The 16,550-nt window shown below is 44.3% G+C and overlaps 1 protein-coding gene and 1 long non-coding RNA gene across 2 annotated transcripts in view; one reads left to right on the plus strand and one right to left on the minus strand.

Moving 5' to 3' along the window:
• DR1 (down-regulator of transcription 1) overlaps nucleotides 1-11,751 on the plus strand; it is a 31,894-nt gene extending 20,143 nt beyond the window's left edge. Inside the window, exons 3-4 of the mRNA XM_018559226.1 lie at nucleotides 6,694-6,857; nucleotides 10,656-11,751. Coding sequence (XP_018414728.1) covers nucleotides 6,694-6,857; nucleotides 10,656-10,799 — 308 coding nt within the window. The 3' untranslated portion in view covers nucleotides 10,800-11,751. The remainder of the gene's footprint in view (nucleotides 1-6,693; nucleotides 6,858-10,655) is intronic.
• LOC108789258 lies at nucleotides 10,758-15,623 on the minus strand. The gene is made up of 3 exons (XR_001941386.1): nucleotides 15,287-15,623; nucleotides 13,576-13,578; nucleotides 10,758-10,768 (listed from the first exon to the last, which is right to left on the minus strand). It is a non-coding gene; the product is annotated as an uncharacterized LOC108789258 (long non-coding RNA).
• Between the last annotated feature and the right edge of the window lie 927 nt (nucleotides 15,624-16,550).

The following is a 16,550-nucleotide window of genomic DNA, read 5'->3' on the forward strand; positions in this document are numbered from 1 at the left end:
CGTGCAACTGTTTCTACTGTGCGGTCGCACGTCTTTTGTCTAACCAGCATGTTTTAAAACCCTCGGTTTGTGACATGCTCGGGAGACAAATGCCGAACGGGCCGGTGTGCGCAAGTGCACACTCCTCGTTCAGCATTGCAGTCATTCAATAATCACAAGTACGATCTGCCTGCCCAAGTTGGGCAGAGCGTACAAGCTTTTAATTAGCTTACAACCATCGCAAGACAAAAGTCTTGCGATGGTTGTAAGGTGTATGGCCACCTGAAGACACTCTCATTGATGGTGGAATAGTGTTTAATGAAAGCAGCTGGTCATAGCAGTGATCATTACTTGCAGACTTTGTCAGATGGGAGGTGGATGTGCATTCTGAGGAAGCTGGACCCGGCATTCCCCAGACTTTGCATAATGTGGCAAGATGGTACATTGTGGTTGACAGGTATTCCATGCCATTTTCCATCATTTAGGCCTTTTAGGCGTGTCTGGGAATTCCTGCCATAGGAACCTGCAGATTCATGCCGCAGGAATCCCAGGTGGGTCTGTACAGATACAAATGCAGTCGCTGTGACTGACAGGCTGACATTGGCCACACCTGTCCATATGTAATCATAAATGGTACAATTACCGGTGGGTTAGGATAGATGCTTGTCCCTGGACACAGACAGATTGCATCCAGGGACAAGCATCTATCCTGCTCCACATGTAATCGTTCAATGTACGATTACATGCGGACAGATGCGGCCGCTGTCAGCCTGTCTTTCACTTGAACAGGCACAACGGCCACATCCGTATGGACCCAGCTGGGATTCCTGCTGCGAAAGTGTGCAGGTTCTTGCCACCGGAATCCTCAGCCCTAGCTTTGATTGCAGCGTGCATGAGGCCCTGGTCCCTAACTGGGAAATGAAACCATTGGTGGCAGGTGCTGTGGTTGAAGCTAATAGTCAGTTTACCAACAATATTGGCAAATACATGGCCAGCGTTTAGCTGACGGCACGTTGCAGTGCAATAAAGCAACAGATTTCTGCAACATTTTCGATCACAGAATACTTGTTGGCTTACGATACATATGAAACCTCAGCAAAAGCTGTACGAATAGAAAATGAAGAGTAAAACCCTTAGTGTTGACTATATGTATTCCCTTGGTAAAGGACAATTGGGTTTGTCCATCGTGTCGCATATTGGGGTCAATTCCCTCCCCTCCTTGCAAAGGTTAATTTTAATAAATCCTGGATTTCTTAAAGAACCATTTTTTTAGATGACTGCACACCAAATATTCATGAGTTGAAAATTTTTGATGAGAAATTTCTCATGAGATAAAAATAATGAACATAGTTAACCAGTCACCCAGCTTGCTGAATGGAACCTATCGTGTTCTTTTGGGTTTTAGAAGTTTTTGTACTCCTAATTCTTTTTTTTTTCTCCCTATTTCAATGATGTAAACAAAATATTGAAACGTGACCAGTCCTAGTCACACATGTCCAGAAATGCACAGCGAGTGGAGTACAGGGGAGCGTAGCATTCAGGATCATAGTATGTACAGAGTGCTCCTCATTTGACTGTGGCACATCTGGTGAAAGCCGAAGCTGGTTTTTTTTTTCTTTCTCTCCCATAAAGGAAGGTTTGTCAGTGTAGAGCTCACACAATACATAATTAAACATGACGGGGAATGGCAGCAGGTGTGGGTTCAGCAGTGCTGCTCTCATGGGAGAACTGTGACATTGTATTCCATATGGATGCTTGCTGGAGGCTCCTCATCTGTCAAGTCTCTCCGCTTGTTAACATTCGGATCCATAACAATAAACAGATTGAAATAATTATGATCTGCTCTCCTTTCTTTGTGTTGTGAAGGAGATCATACTTATGAAACATATTTGTTTTTAGTAATTGATTTTGTTATTAATATGTGCTCCTCCTTTAGAGTAAAGGACACATGGTAAACTCTCTTTTTTTTTTTTTTGCTGGTTAATAAATGATCTTGTTAGGAATATGTGCCCCTTTCACACAGGCTTTCCGATCAGGTCCGTCTGTCAGTTTTTCAGAAGGATTTCACCGGAAGCCCGATGTTATTCCGTGGGCAGCCAAATCTAAATTGACGGGTGCCCATTTACATTTGGTTACCCCCAGCTCTGGCCAGTCCAAAAAACCAGATGGATCAGAGTTTTGTTTCACTCTGTGCCGGATTATAGGGAACCTGATGTAAACGGACACAAGTCCCTTTACATCCGATTCCCCGTAGACCAACATGGGTTCTGTAATTTAAGTTTTCCATCGCAAGATAGAGGGGAAAAAACTGGGTGGGCACGGATGTCACCACGGACATTCTGATCAGCAGAGGATCCGTGCACGGATTCCCTCTTGATCGGAGTGTGTGAAAGGCCTTCGAGTAAAGACATACTATTAGTTGGGTTGTTGTGTAGTTTTATAGCTTTCATTGGACATAAAGTCTTTGTAATTATTTAAAGCAGAACTGTAGGGAAGGAAAACCTGATAAGAATGCAGATGGCTGATCTGTCATCTGCATTAGGATAGGATGCCTTTACCTAAGGGTGCATGCCCATGGGATGCCTTTACCTGAGGGTGCATGCCCATGGGATGCCTTTACCTGAGGGTGCATGGCCATAGGATGCCTTTACCTGAGGGTGCATGGCCATAGGATGCCTTTACCTGAGGGTGCATGCCCATGGGATGCCTTTACCTGAGGGTGCATGCCCATGGGATGCCTTTACCTGAGGGTGCATGGCCATAGGATGCCTTTACCTGAGGGTGCATGGCCATAGGATGCCTTTACCTGAGGGTGCATGGCCATAGGATGCCTTTACCTGAGGGTGCATGCCCATGGGATGCCTTTACCTGAGGGTGCATGCCCATGGGATGCCTTTACCTGAGGGTGCATGCCCATGGGATGCCTTTACCTGAGGGTGCATGCCCATGGGATGCCTTTACCTGAGGGTGCATGCCCATGGGATGCCTTTACCTGAGGGTGCATGTATTCATCATACGACCGCTCCTCCAGCTTTCACGCAATTTGATGTTCAGCTTGGTCACCAAACTTCCATGTTCAACTATTCTGTACAGAATGAAGCCAAAGTAAAGATCTTAAAGCTGCTTGATATTTTTTCTTTTTCCAATTTAATTCCAGGTAAATAGAGTTTTCTCAGTACAAAGACGTTGCCTTTAAAAGAGAACTATGGGGCAATGTTTTTTTTCCATAGTTCTACTTGAGGTCACGGGAGGACATATACTTGCGTCCTCCCCTATATTCTCCCATGACCCAAAGCTTAGTATATTGTGGGCTTTTGCCTGCTATATGCTGAGAGCGCCGCAGCCGGGCAAATCCCGAAAATGCTGTCGAGATCCACCCAGCTGGATGATTGACAGTGGGCTCTGCCTATCTAGAGGCAGAGCCAGCTATGCCCTGTCCCTCCAGTCAACGATGGAGGATCAGGGAGGGGGGGGAAATCCCTGCGGGGGTCAGTGACTGACAGTTACTATTCTCTGCAGGAAGATGATCGTGAAAGTGAGTAAGCGGCAGTATGTTTTTGCTCATTTCCCTACCTATAGAGCCGACCTATGACAGTTTCATTATCACACATCGGCTCAAACTATGAGGATGAGTGGAATTCACTTACCTCATACTTACCTCATACTTACCTCATACTTACCTCATACTTACCTCATACTTCTCCTTTTTAAAGTGATATTAATGTCAAAATATTTTAAATGCTGAATAAATGACTTACAATGGATGCTGCTTCTTGATGTATAAACATTTTAGCTTCCTGCAGAATCAGCTAGTCCTTCTATCCTGTTTTAGGGTGACTCCGTTCCCTTGCAGAGTCCTATGGAGCCACCTTTGTGTGCTAGTAAGCTGTGTGTGCGCCTCTACAAATACAGACACAGTAGGGCAATCCCCTCCCCTCACCCCGCTCCTCCTTCTTCCTTTTTCCCTCCTCCAGGCTAGTAGATGGATGGCTGGTGGAGACTGATCTGTCCCTTATGATCTTGTACTGGACAGGACATTCAGGGAAGCCGAGCTGAGAGAGTTGGAGGCAGATGTTCAGAAACATGATAAATGTAAGTGTTTGGACAAAAATGGAAATAATACTGTGCAGGGCAATGTATATTACATCGGGATTCATTCTTGGAAAAAAAGTTTGAGAGTTTAACACTACCTTAACCCTTTTGCTGCCAATCCCCCGAACGCTTTACACCTCAGCTGGATACAATTAAATAGATAAAAGAACACTAAAATCAGTATCGGTGCACAAAATTTTTTTCCAACTAAATCTAAAAGATAAAACTATATTGAGTTAATAAATAAAAAAGATTTGTAAGTTTTAAATTGCGCCTTTTTGCGAAACGGTAAAAAACGCATCACTGTAAATAAGCGACTTATGTTAAAAATTGTTTGTGCACTGTATTGGTGTGTGTTGTAATAGCCGCAATAGTGTTTGAAGCAGGAGAGGAATCGCAGCGGGAAACCGCGCAATCTGCCCGGCGCGACTGCGGTGCCATTAGAAAATAATGGCACCCACAGCACGATCGGTGCACACCTAGGCGACTCCTGACCGTGCGGCAATCGTGCACGATTGGCGCATGTTGAGGTGTCGCCTAGGTGTGCACCGACCCTCACAGGCTACGTGGTGACATTGCTTATCTGGTCTGCGGACCATAAACGTGTAGCTTTTTGTGCGTCATTATTGTAACTTTTAACTAGATGATTCAAAGGTTACAAACATAGCTGTTTCTGACATTGGCAACTCTTCTTGTCTTAGAATGGAGGTGTCTAAGAACGGAAATTGCTTTGCAAAAAGGAAATTGTGTATCCAATGTTACAAGCCAGGCATGTGTCGTGGATGAGGTTCCTAAAAGGTGCTGCTTTAGGAGAATGTGTGGAAGTGTCAGAAGAAGGTGGGTGATACCTGGTGCTACTGTCCAGAGGAACATTTAAAATATTGTCAAGAGTGCAGTGTTGATGTTGTACATCATGACAATAATGATTTCTTCCATAATGGTGTGCTTTTCGGGCCAGGATCTTGGCATTGTAGGTTGCACCCTTACATTTTCAGAGGCCTTACATGTCTATATGCACAAAAAAGGAAAGTCTTTGGTAGTGCAATGTGTGGTTAAAGGGATGTTGGAAAGCTGAAGGTTTTGGTTATGTTGGTCATGATGCTAGCAGGTAGTCTGACATTGTGCTGTACCATGAGATGGTTCTCATCCCTCACACAGGGGTACTGAGCTACGTAGTATTGAATGTGTTGTTTTTTTTTGGGACATGCAGTTAAACTGAGAAATGGAGATTTCTGACAAAAGATTAAATCAAATGTGAGGATTTGTGTTTCTAAGGACTTGGCTGATGTGGTTACTGCAGTTTAAGATTCTGGTACTAAAAATTCAATAGTAAATAGCAGCGTTTGTCATGTCCCATGCACTAATCCTAGGAATTTAAATAGCAGGCTTTGTGAACTGACAGCTCTTATGTCTGGGGTTAACTTTGATGCCATTACAGAGACATGGCTCAGGGATTCAAATGACTGAGAAATAATATCAGGGTATACACTTCATAGTATAGACAGAGGGGACTTTTATGTCAAGAATAGCGTAAAACTAACATTGATTCAAAAAAATATTGAAATACTTAAAACCCTCCGGTTCTGCCCAAAAACCAGAGCGGGATCTTTCCTTTTATTTGGTGTAGTATATAGGCCCCCAGCACAGCCTATATCAAGGGTCACTAACTGGTGGACTGCAGTCTGGACACGGACCAAATGGCGGTTCTATCCGGACTGCGATCGCCAACCTGCGCTGGGTTATGGCTGGCCGACAGTGGATACACCGGCATCCGAGGAGACGGGGCCAGATTTGTGCGGTTAATTCCATTTTCCCAAATTACCTGGGAAAGTAGACTTACCCTTTAATGCACATTGTGCGTGTAAGAGAGTTCAGCTACCTGGCTACCACAATATGGCACACAGTGGAATGGGGGGCAACACTCAACGCACGCACACACACACACACACACACACACACACTGTCCTATGCGTGCGTTCGTTTATTTACAAGCAAATGGTGGGGGTGGCAGGGTTGGTTTTAATTTTTTATTTTTTATGTTTTACTATTTTTACCACTTTTTTAAAAAATTTGTATATATTTTTTTTATTTTGTACTTTTTTCACTTTTATATGTTTTTCACTTAATTTTATTGCTATTACACAGTTGCTTACAAGCCCCTATGTGATAGTTTGGAGGTGAAAGGTTCTCTTTACGGAACCTGCCCTCCAACACAGTTCTGATCTTCTGTGTTTGAGCTTGACCGAAGCAAGGCTAAATGTAGAAACAAAACGACATGCCGATGCCCGGAACTGCATGTCCCAGGTGTCGGGCGATAGGAATTCTGCACCCCTCTATGTATAGTATGTCTAGAGTGAGAAATCAACTGTCATGTTTAACTGCTATACGGAAAGATTTTCCCTCACTTCCTGTTCTGATGACCATGGTCTCTCCAGATACGAGTTGGGGGAAAATCTGTACGTTTTGGCTGAACATATACTTAAATAATACATTCTAATGAAAACATAACTGCATTCATTGGTGTTTTATAGTATCTGCATGGAGATCAGCTTTAGGAATAGAGAAATTCAGCTGTTATAACACTTTTTTTTTTCCCCTCTCCTCCTTTTCTTTCTCTCCTAGCACTAGAAAGTTTGGGATTTGGTTCCTATATCGGTGAAGTAAAAGAAGTCCTGCAAGAGTGCAAAACAGTAGCGTTAAAAAGAAGAAAGGCCAGTTCACGTCTAGAAAACCTTGGCATTCCTGAAGAAGAACTTCTAAGGCAGCAGCAAGAATTGTTTGCAAAAGTAAGCAGCCTGTGTTGTAGTAGTGCGGCCACTAAAATGGAGCACACTGGAAATGAGTGGGCTATTGTCTACCTGTTTTGTGTTTATGTAATATGCCTATAAACTGTGTCACTCATGGCAAAAAAATATTTGGATTTAAAGCTTGCCAGTGCTAAGATGGTAAATGATAGGGGTGCACCGATACCGTTTTTTTAATACAGTTATTGATACAGAGTATGAGAACCGATATTTTTTTTTCCGGTACTTGACGATACCAGCAGTCCCATTAAGGAAGCCAGGCGGCATGTAATGACTCGCCATCCGGCTTCCCGATTAGCAGGGAAGCCGTCTCCATGCTTCCTCGTCACCTGGTGACGAGGAAGCATGGAGATGGCTTTCTGCGCCATCAGGAAGCCAGGGGTGGGTAATGGCTCACTGTCCGGCTTCCTGCTTGGCCAGCTTCTCGACCAATCAGGAAGCCGGACAGTGAGTCATTACGGGGCGCCTGGCTTCCCGATTGGCCTGGAAGCTGGCTCCGTGCTCCCTCGTCACCAGGTGACGAGGGGACATAAAGCCGGCTTCCTGGCCAATCAGGGGGTGGGTAGGGGGTTTATTTTTGTAGAAAAATAGAAGCGTCTTTATTGCTCTGTGGGTGTGCAGCTTCCGTGGTGTTCGGACAGTGGTGTCCAACAGGTGTACTAAAGGAAACAAAAATTGGAGAACGGAAGCGCCACTACCTTGCGCAATAAATGTGGCGAGGTCTGAAGAGAGGGATAAGTGATGTACTCACCTAGGTGGGTAGATCATTTGCTTTTAGGACGGCCGTGCGATGGAATGAAGCAGTTGCGGGAGGCGGTCCCTCTTAGGATGGGTGATGTGGTGGTCCAACCAGATAGAGCAGAGGTAAACACAAATAAAGCAAGGTGAGATGAGGTGGGTGAGCAAGAAAAGAAGGAGATTCTGTAACTCACCGCGAGGAAAGTGAAGGCTGGCTCTCAACGACGGTGATGGGCTCCTGTAATGCCTGGGTACAGGGCTGTGGGATGATCCTCCTGAATGTGTTCTCGAGTGGCTGTCTTGCTGGATAGCTGCAGGCTCCGACGTTTGAGAGACGCGGTGCTGGAGGGTAGGTAGCGCGGCTGCCGGGGTGTTCCGACGTCCCTTGGTGTTGTCACCTGCCTGCTCGAAGGGAGGGTCCAGAGGGGAGGCGGAGGGGGATGCACGCTGGGGCCTCCTAACGGTCCGGCGTGTATGTGTCCAGAGGCTGTCGGCTTTCGATGCCGGTGTTGTGATGGGGAGGGGGCAGAGCCCCAAAAACGAGGGATGTAGGCTCGGTGAGGAGATGGAGTGTTTGGAACACTCAGTGGGTCCTGGGTTCGTGCTGGTGACGCGTTTCGAAGGCTGTGCCTTTTTCAAGCCGAAGTGTCAGAGCTGAACGAGCCTCTGGACACATACACACCGGACCGTTAGGAGGCCCCAGCGTGCATCCGCCTCCCCTCCGGACCCTCCCTTCGAGCAGGCAGGTGACAACACCAAGGGACGTCGGAACACCCCGGCAGCTGCGCTACCCACCCTCCAGCACCGCGTCTCTCCCCAGCGTCGGAGCCTGCAGGTATCCAGCAAGGCTGTCACAGGAGAAGGAGCTCTCCTCCCGCTCGCTCAGCCTCCTGTGACAGCATGTCAGGAAGGAAAGTGGGTACAAGCAGTAAGTGATTGCTGAGTGTTTGTAAATAATTGAGGACAAAGTATGGTTACTGTGTCCTCAATTATGAATGAATGGGAAGTGATCTACTGTTCATTCATGATTGAGGATATAGTAAACGTACTCTGTCCTCATGTTATGAATGAACAGGAACACTCATCAGGGGTGTGGAATTCCTATCGCCCGACGCCCGGGACATGCAGTTTTTGGGCGCCAGGCGAGTAGTTCTTTTTTACATTTAGCCCTAGTCCAGACAAGCAGAGCTAAATGTACAGCGTGGGGCCGCCGCTCGTTTTTATACAAGTGATCTAATTAGACTACTTGTATGAAAGGAACGGCGGCTATTGTGTCCGGTCACCGCTGCCGTGACCACGGCACACAAGCTCACCATAGAGCCCGAAGAATGGATGTTCTTCGCCTGCTCTGTGTAATCACTGAGACCGTGGCGCTGTGATCACAGCGCCACCTGTCTCAGCCATCAGGAACTGCACAGAACATCAGTTCTGTGTTGGGGTTGCAGGTTCCATAGAGAGAACCTGTTGCCTCCAAACTATCACACAGGAGTTTTTAAGCCCTATGTGATAGGAATAAAATTAAGTGGGAGAAAAAATAATAGACATGCAAATAAATGCATGCATAGGACATTGTGTGTGTGCGTTGAGTGCTGCCGCCATTCCACAATGTGCCATATTGTGGTAGCCAAGCAGCAGAACTCTCCTTCACGCACAATGTGCATTAAAGGAGAACTATGGATTCAGTGTTTTTCACCATAGTTCCCCTAAGGGTTACTGGAGGACATAAACTAGCGTCCTCCCGTGACCCAAAGCTCAGTATACAGCGAGCACAGCTCACTATATACTGAGCAACAATACATTACTGTCGAGATCCACCCAGCTGCATGATTTGACAGCTGGCTCTGCCTATCTAGAGGCAGAGCCAGCTGTACCCGCCCCTCCCCCGTTCGTTCCTCCAGTCAGCGCTGGAGGATCGGAGCGGGGAGAATCCCTGCAGGGAGCCGCGAGTGACAATTACGGCTCTCTGCAGGGACAGGATCAGAAGCGAGCGACGGTATGTGTTCCCTCACTTCCTGATCTATAGAGCCGACCTGCTCACTTTCCCAAGTAATATGGGAAATTGAATTACCCAATCAAATCTGGCCCGGCCTCTCCCAGAACCCCCCGGCTATACTTACTATTCAGTGAACAGTCCTTACCCTCCGCCTGTACAGTCCAGCCCTATGCATTTTGAAGGCAAATTGCAAGCACTCATTGGTCAGCGTGGTCAGGTGTCCACGCTGACCAATGAGAAGCAGTATTTGGCACAGTCAAATACAGTTTTGATTAGGGATGCACCAATACAGAATATTTGGGCAAGTACTTGTACTCGCCCAAATGCTCCGGTATCTTCCCCAATACTGTAACTTCTGGTTAGCGGAAGATTTCCTCTGACCGGCAGTGCCGCAGGTGAACATGGAGCCAGCTTCCCGTGCAATCAGGAAGCGGGGCAGCGACTAATGACCCACCCCGGTTTCCTGATTGGCTGGCTCGATGCTGATTTGGCTGGGAAGCCGGTTTCCTGGCCAATCACGATCAAGCCGGCTTCCCTGACAATCAGGAAGTTGGGTAGCAGGTAATTAATTACCTGCTGCCCAGCTTCCTGATGGCATGGAGCAGGCTTCCCGGGCAAACAGAATCATTGCTCGTGCTCGATACCCAAAACCTATATCGGTGCATCCCTAGTTTTGATTAAAACTATTTTTTTGTATTGGGACAAGTAGATTGTCATGAGGGACAAGTAGATTCGGCCCCCGATTTAGCCCTTGGACAAGTAGTTATTTTTTTTAAATTTCCACACCCCTGGCTCATAGAGGATTCCTGTTCATTTATAACCCGATGCTGCAGAAAAAAAGATTGAGGACTCTGTGTTCTCAATCTCTTTTTCTATTTTAAAAGGGAAATATCAGGGGTCTGTTTAGACCCCTGATAAAAAGTGAACTAACCCCCGTTTAAACAGAACGCTTTATCCCAGGAAGACCAATTAAAACTGTTGCATGTTACTGTCTGTTTTTTTTTTTCTTGTAGCTGCCATTTCTAAAACTGTATTCCGTTTTCTTCCAGGCCAGACAGCAACAAGCAGAATTAGCCCAACAGGAATGGCTACAGATGCAGCAAGCAGCACAGCAGGCACAACTGGCAGCCGCCTCAGCCAGTGCAAGCAACCAGGCAGGCTCCTCACAGGATGAGGAGGAAGATGATATCTGAATCTTCCCAGTTGCGTTTTCTATCCTCCTGAATCGTTTTTTTGCCTGCACAAAGAAATCCATGGAAAAGAAAGCAAAAAACAAAACAAACGCTTACCTGGAATTTTTTTTTTATGTGTCTATTGTGGACTGGTCAATTGGTATTCTAGGGATGTCTGTAAAGTCTCTGCTCCTATATACCCTATACATGTACAAAACCCCTTTTTGAACTGTCGACACACTTAAGGTTCAGTATCATATCAGTAGAGAATTTTTAATGGTCTTTATGAAATTTTATATTAGCAATGAGTCATTTACTTGATCAATAAGCAGTGTTAAACCAAACTACAACTTTATTAAATAGCGAGATTTATACAGAAGCTCTAAAAACCTATTTGCATTTCCCTTTTAACTAAACTTAAAAACCAAAAAAAAGAAAGAAAAAAAACAAAAACAATCTTAGGAGGTTTTTTTTAATTTTGGGGGAGGGTTGGGGACATTTATTGGTCTGGAAGGAATACGATGATGGAATAAGGCATATATGAAAGGTCGGCGGTGTTTATGTGTAATGTGCAAGTTTGGGTGCATAGCGGTGCAAGCACCCTGTCTGATTTCTATATTTGCCCATACTGAATCATGTGCTGCAGTTATCTCTTGTATGCGTCTTGTTTTAATAGCCTGAACTTACATGTTGTAGCAGAGTACTACATTTTACAAGGGGAAACAAAGGAAAATGTTGTATGAGGAAGTGTAAGCCCTGCTGTGTGTATGTTCAGGAACGTGTCCCGAGCAATTGTAGAGAAATGCCTACTTGCTGTCCTGTTGGGTCGGCACAGATCATCTTTTAGGATATACATTTACAGTTAACTTTGGTTTTTAAAATGTCCATGTCCATGACTTAATGAATCGACATAGCGTCAGTGATTTGCACTGAGGAGTTTCGGAAGGTGTTTCTGGGCCAACATTATTGTTAAGAAACTTGCCGGTGTGCTTAAGTTTTGAAGTCCTAATTTGGGTTAGTGTTTTTTGTGAAACAATACGTACCGATGCAGATGTTACTCTAAGGCAGGGGAAGGCACACCCTGGCCCTCCAGCTGACGTTAAACTACAAATCCCATGATGCATCTGCCTCTGGGAGTCATGTGGCTCCGTGTCTTGCAGTGCCTAATGGGCTTTGTGGTGCACCACAGCTGGAGGGCCGACGTTTGCCTTCCCCTGCTCTCTAAGGGATGTATTTATAACATGTTCGCTCTGCAAATGTCTTGGTTTTAGATTTGCACTGCATTATGGCCACTAGATTGATCCTCTGCTCCATCCAGTAGTCATAGCGCTGTGGGAATCAAAACTAAGATGCCAATCTAAGAAATCCCCAGCACACCATATTTAGATGAATAGATAGGTCACTTTATTGTCACCAACAAGAAATGGTGTTTCAAGGCCACTAAGGACTTTTTCCTCAGTGAGCTGACAAGGAAGAGGTCCCTAGTGGCATTGAAACATCACTTCCTGTTGGTGACACTAAAGTGTCCTGTCTATTCATCTAAATATGGTGTGCTAGTGATATCTTGTATCGGGTATTATGTTGTGGTGTCACCATCCACCATTTCACCATAGTACCCATTGATGATTGGGTCTATGGAGTCTGCTGGATTTATGGATAAACTATGATCGCAGAACTGTACTGTTCCCCTTATTCTTATCTTCTTGTTGGAGCTCAATGCGTTTCATAACCTGTACAAGGAACAAATGTGAGGACCAGAGTGCAAAGTACAGTGTACATAGTTGGAAATCAGAATCTTGCGGTCTAAATTCAGTGAATTTTATTGGTTTCTATAAGGAGTTGTACTCTGCACTTTGTTTTCCACCTTGCACTGTTTGTTGAATAAGGCTGCTAGTCAAGGTGTAAATGACCTGGATGAAGTTATTGCCTATGGTGACCTGGCAGATTCCAACTATACTTTTTCTACTGCAGTTTAGAATATGAACATAAGCATAATTGCTTCTGCATTGGACAGTGTTGGGTGAGGGCATTACAATGGACCTATAGTGAAAACACAACCTCAGTCAGGCTTGATCACCTTGCACCGTTGTTCTCAGGCAGAGCTGCTGATTGCCTAATACTGCCTGAATGTCAGTCTAGAAACCTCTCCAGATGAGACCACGTAACCAAACGCTATATGTTTGTGTGACCAGCTGCAGTGGGAGTCCATTACAAAGGTAAGCATTAGGGGGTTATTTTTATATTACAAGGAGGCTTGGTGGTCAGGGTGATAGGGGGTTGAGTTTTCATTACAGGTATGCTTTCTGTAGAAAGAAATCTGAACACCAGACTTGTTCCTTGTTGATCAGGAATGTGGCAGATGGGCTACATCCCTAGATTGGTGCACAGAGAGTGTAAGTCTGAATTACACGTACCTCCATGCTCCTGATCCAGAGTTCCTTGTCCTAAAACTTGCAGAGCTCCACCTATTAAAGAAAAAGAAACATTGCGGAGCCAGTACACATTTTCTCCTGTGCTCCGCATTGTAGCTGGCCTGTTGATGGGGAAATTCCTATAGACGTTTGTATGGCCAACAACTACATCTGGCCAGCTGCAGAGGGGAGCACAGGGAGCAGTAGTTCGGCAGCTAGGCAACCTTTGGAGAATTGCCACACTGAGCATTTTGCTTCTTGTCTTTTTTCTGCTGTAAAGAGTATGCCGTGCAAGTCGAAGATGAACTCTTCCACAGGGTAGAGCTGTAGAGATGGATGTATTTGGCATGAAACTTGGATGTGCTTTATCTAGTTTCTCTCTAAACTGTCTAATGTCATTCTCCAAACTGCAATTTTACCATAGGAATTTCCCTGTCATATGACTTGACAGGACTTACTGCAGGTTTGTAAGCAGGGTATGGTTATATTTTGTAGAACCATGCATGTCCTAGAGATGCATTTCTTTTTTAATAGCCTTTTCTGCCTATTGCTGGTTTCCTAGATGGGGCTTCTTCCACCAGTGTTAATACATGGAACACCTTAGTACCCTGTCATCAATTGCCATTTATCATCATTGGTTTTATTAAAGGGTATATCCAGGTTAAAAGGGAACTCCAAGAATCTCTGTGTACAGTAGTACAATGCGTGTTTTCTTCAGCCCTACGGTCAACTAGGGCCCTACTGCTGTTTGTAGAGCTCGGAAGATTAAAGTCCTAACAGTCAGCTGCACTAGTTCTGGGTCTCCTGGTCTTTTTTCTTTTTTATATCCGGATAGCAAATTATTGGCAAGGAAATCTTGAACTGCAATGCTCTATCCAAGTAAAGCCTGGAGCCCTGGGAGTGTAAAGAACCCTTTCTGTTTTACAGCATGGTGGTACCTCGGTGAAATTGGGAGTTTCTAGTTGCAAAGATAATCTTAAAAACCTATCCAGAGCTCATCCATTGTTTTTCTTTATCCAAGCGGAACCTCTGCATCGTGTCTCCTCAACCTTTTTCTTATTTACTTTATACAAAGGACAGCGTAAAGTAAGTGCTACCAAATGAACCTTTGGAGGGGGAAGAATAATGAATTGCTGCAACTCCCATGCACAAAACTTTCTTTTTAATGCAGAGAATTATAATAAGAAATGTTGCATGATGACCACATAAAGAAAGTTTAAAATCTGTATTATAAGCTGTTTCTAGAGCATGTTTATTTGATAAAAGTGCTGACAGTGGAGTCTCTTATGTAAATACTGCACACTTTACCTGTTGTTTTTTTTTTTTCTTTTTGTTTTGAAATTTTATATCTTTATCTCCTTTATCTTCATCTCTTAGCTTTGTTTTGTCTTCTCCACAGTCAAAGCACAACATTTACAAGAAATGCTTAATGCTTCCTCCATACGGCCTGGAAATCCCCGGGACTTTGTGTCATGATTTATATTGGTGCTGCTAAAAGTTTCATGTTTTACCAGCCAAGACTAATAACTATGAAATTATAGTCTCATCAACTTTGCATTGTCAGGTTTTTTGTTTTTTTTTTATTTCAACCTCTTTTGCTGACATGGTTGTATATTGCAGCAGAAACTTACAGAAGGCACATGGAGGTGCATGCCTCTATTTTGGTTTCCCTATTAGAGCACTCGGGGAAACTCCCAGGGGTCTGTGTCAATGGGCTTGTGTCAATGACATCAGTTTGACATGCTTCTGAGGTCATTCAGAATTAATTGACAGGTGCATTTGACCTGCAGTTGACTTGCTTCAAGCAGGCTTTGCATTTACAAAAACTTGTATGGCAATGCAAACTTGCTTTAAGCAAACAAAAACCTGTCGGCACAGGCCCTCCAAACTGAGACGCTTTTGGATGGTGGCCTCCAATTCAGACTTCAAGGTCCTTTCCATCCCTCGATGCAAGCTTGATTCCTCTTGCCAATTATAGAGTAGCACAATGCAGACAAGAAGCGCTTAAGCTTTCTAAACTGGAAGTCGCTGTTTACACAGTGAGTGCTGGGTTCTTCTACAAGGGAAATAAATTAGCGTGTAGGCATCCGTGCATACTTGTTGTCAGTATTTGCTGCCAGTTTACTAACTCGTCAGGGCCTAAACCATTTTACTTTAAATCTTGGACCCAACATGGTAGAAAATGGAGGCAAGTTATTGATAGCTTAATGCTATTAGCGTAGGTTTAAAACAAGGAGAATACTATGAAATATATCTGTATCATTCACCAGAATCTAGGTGAGCCCAGAGGCAAACACAAGCAGGACTGACCTCTGCGGATTTGTTATACTCTCATTTCAGACTGTCACTTTTGATCCAACTTTTTTTTTTTTTTCTTTTCCCTTTTTCATAAGACTGCAAGATAACAAAAATGAATTGTAAGGAAGATGATACGTTTTAGACCATGCTGCGTAAGAGCTCCAACAGCTAAAGGTGGGGCATACATGCTTTGTTTTCTAATGGCATGTGTGGCATGGGTTAATAAGCAAAGAGTCCTGTCTAGCAGAGCCTGAAAAGTTTCACCATGCAGTGCGGATGCCCCTGATATTTCTACTTGAACAGACGGTCTCTTTCCTTCAAGTGTAAAAATATTTCACAACCTGATTTTCAGTGTGCAGTGTTTTAAGAATGTCACTGCTGAGATTGTTATGTGATAGTTGGATCCTTGTGTACATTTTTTTTTTCTTTTTAAAAGTTCTGTACTTTTTTTGTCCCCCCTCCCCCACATGCTGTATTCTTCAAGCAATAAAATGTTCATGTTTTATAAAGGGTTTGTGTTTTCTATGTTTAAAAAAAGAAAACCGGCGCTATTAATGATGTGCATTCTTAACACAATTGTGTAAAGCATAACTGCAGCAGTTTTTTTTTTGTTTTGGGTGGTGTTTTTTTTTTCTTCTGTGGAGACTTAGGCAACACATTTATGGACAGAGATTTTAACCTTTCACCTCTGTACTTAAAGAACTATGTGGTATTTGTTTTTTTTTTTTTTTTTTTTTTTTTTTTTTTTATCCCATAATTCTCTTTAGGGCCACAGGAGGACATAGACTAACAGTCTCCCATGACTTAATACTCAGTATATAGCAGGCTATTGCCCGCTATATGCTGAGAACGCCGCAGCCGGGACAGGTCCCAACAATAGTGTTGAGATTCACCCCGCTGGCTGATTGACAGAGGGCTCTGCTCACCCCCTCCCTCATCTATCCCTCCAGTCAATGTTGGAGGTTCAGAGGGGAGGGGGGAATCCCTGACCATCACCATTCTATCCAGGCAGAAGATCGGGAAGTGAGCAAGTGGCGGCATGTTTTCGCTCACTTATCAATAG

The sequence above is a fragment of the Nanorana parkeri genome, unplaced genomic scaffold (genome assembly GCF_000935625.1).
Source record: "Nanorana parkeri isolate BGI_ZX_2015 unplaced genomic scaffold, ASM93562v1 scaffold382, whole genome shotgun sequence".
Lineage (NCBI taxonomy): Eukaryota > Metazoa > Chordata > Amphibia > Anura > Dicroglossidae > Nanorana > Nanorana parkeri.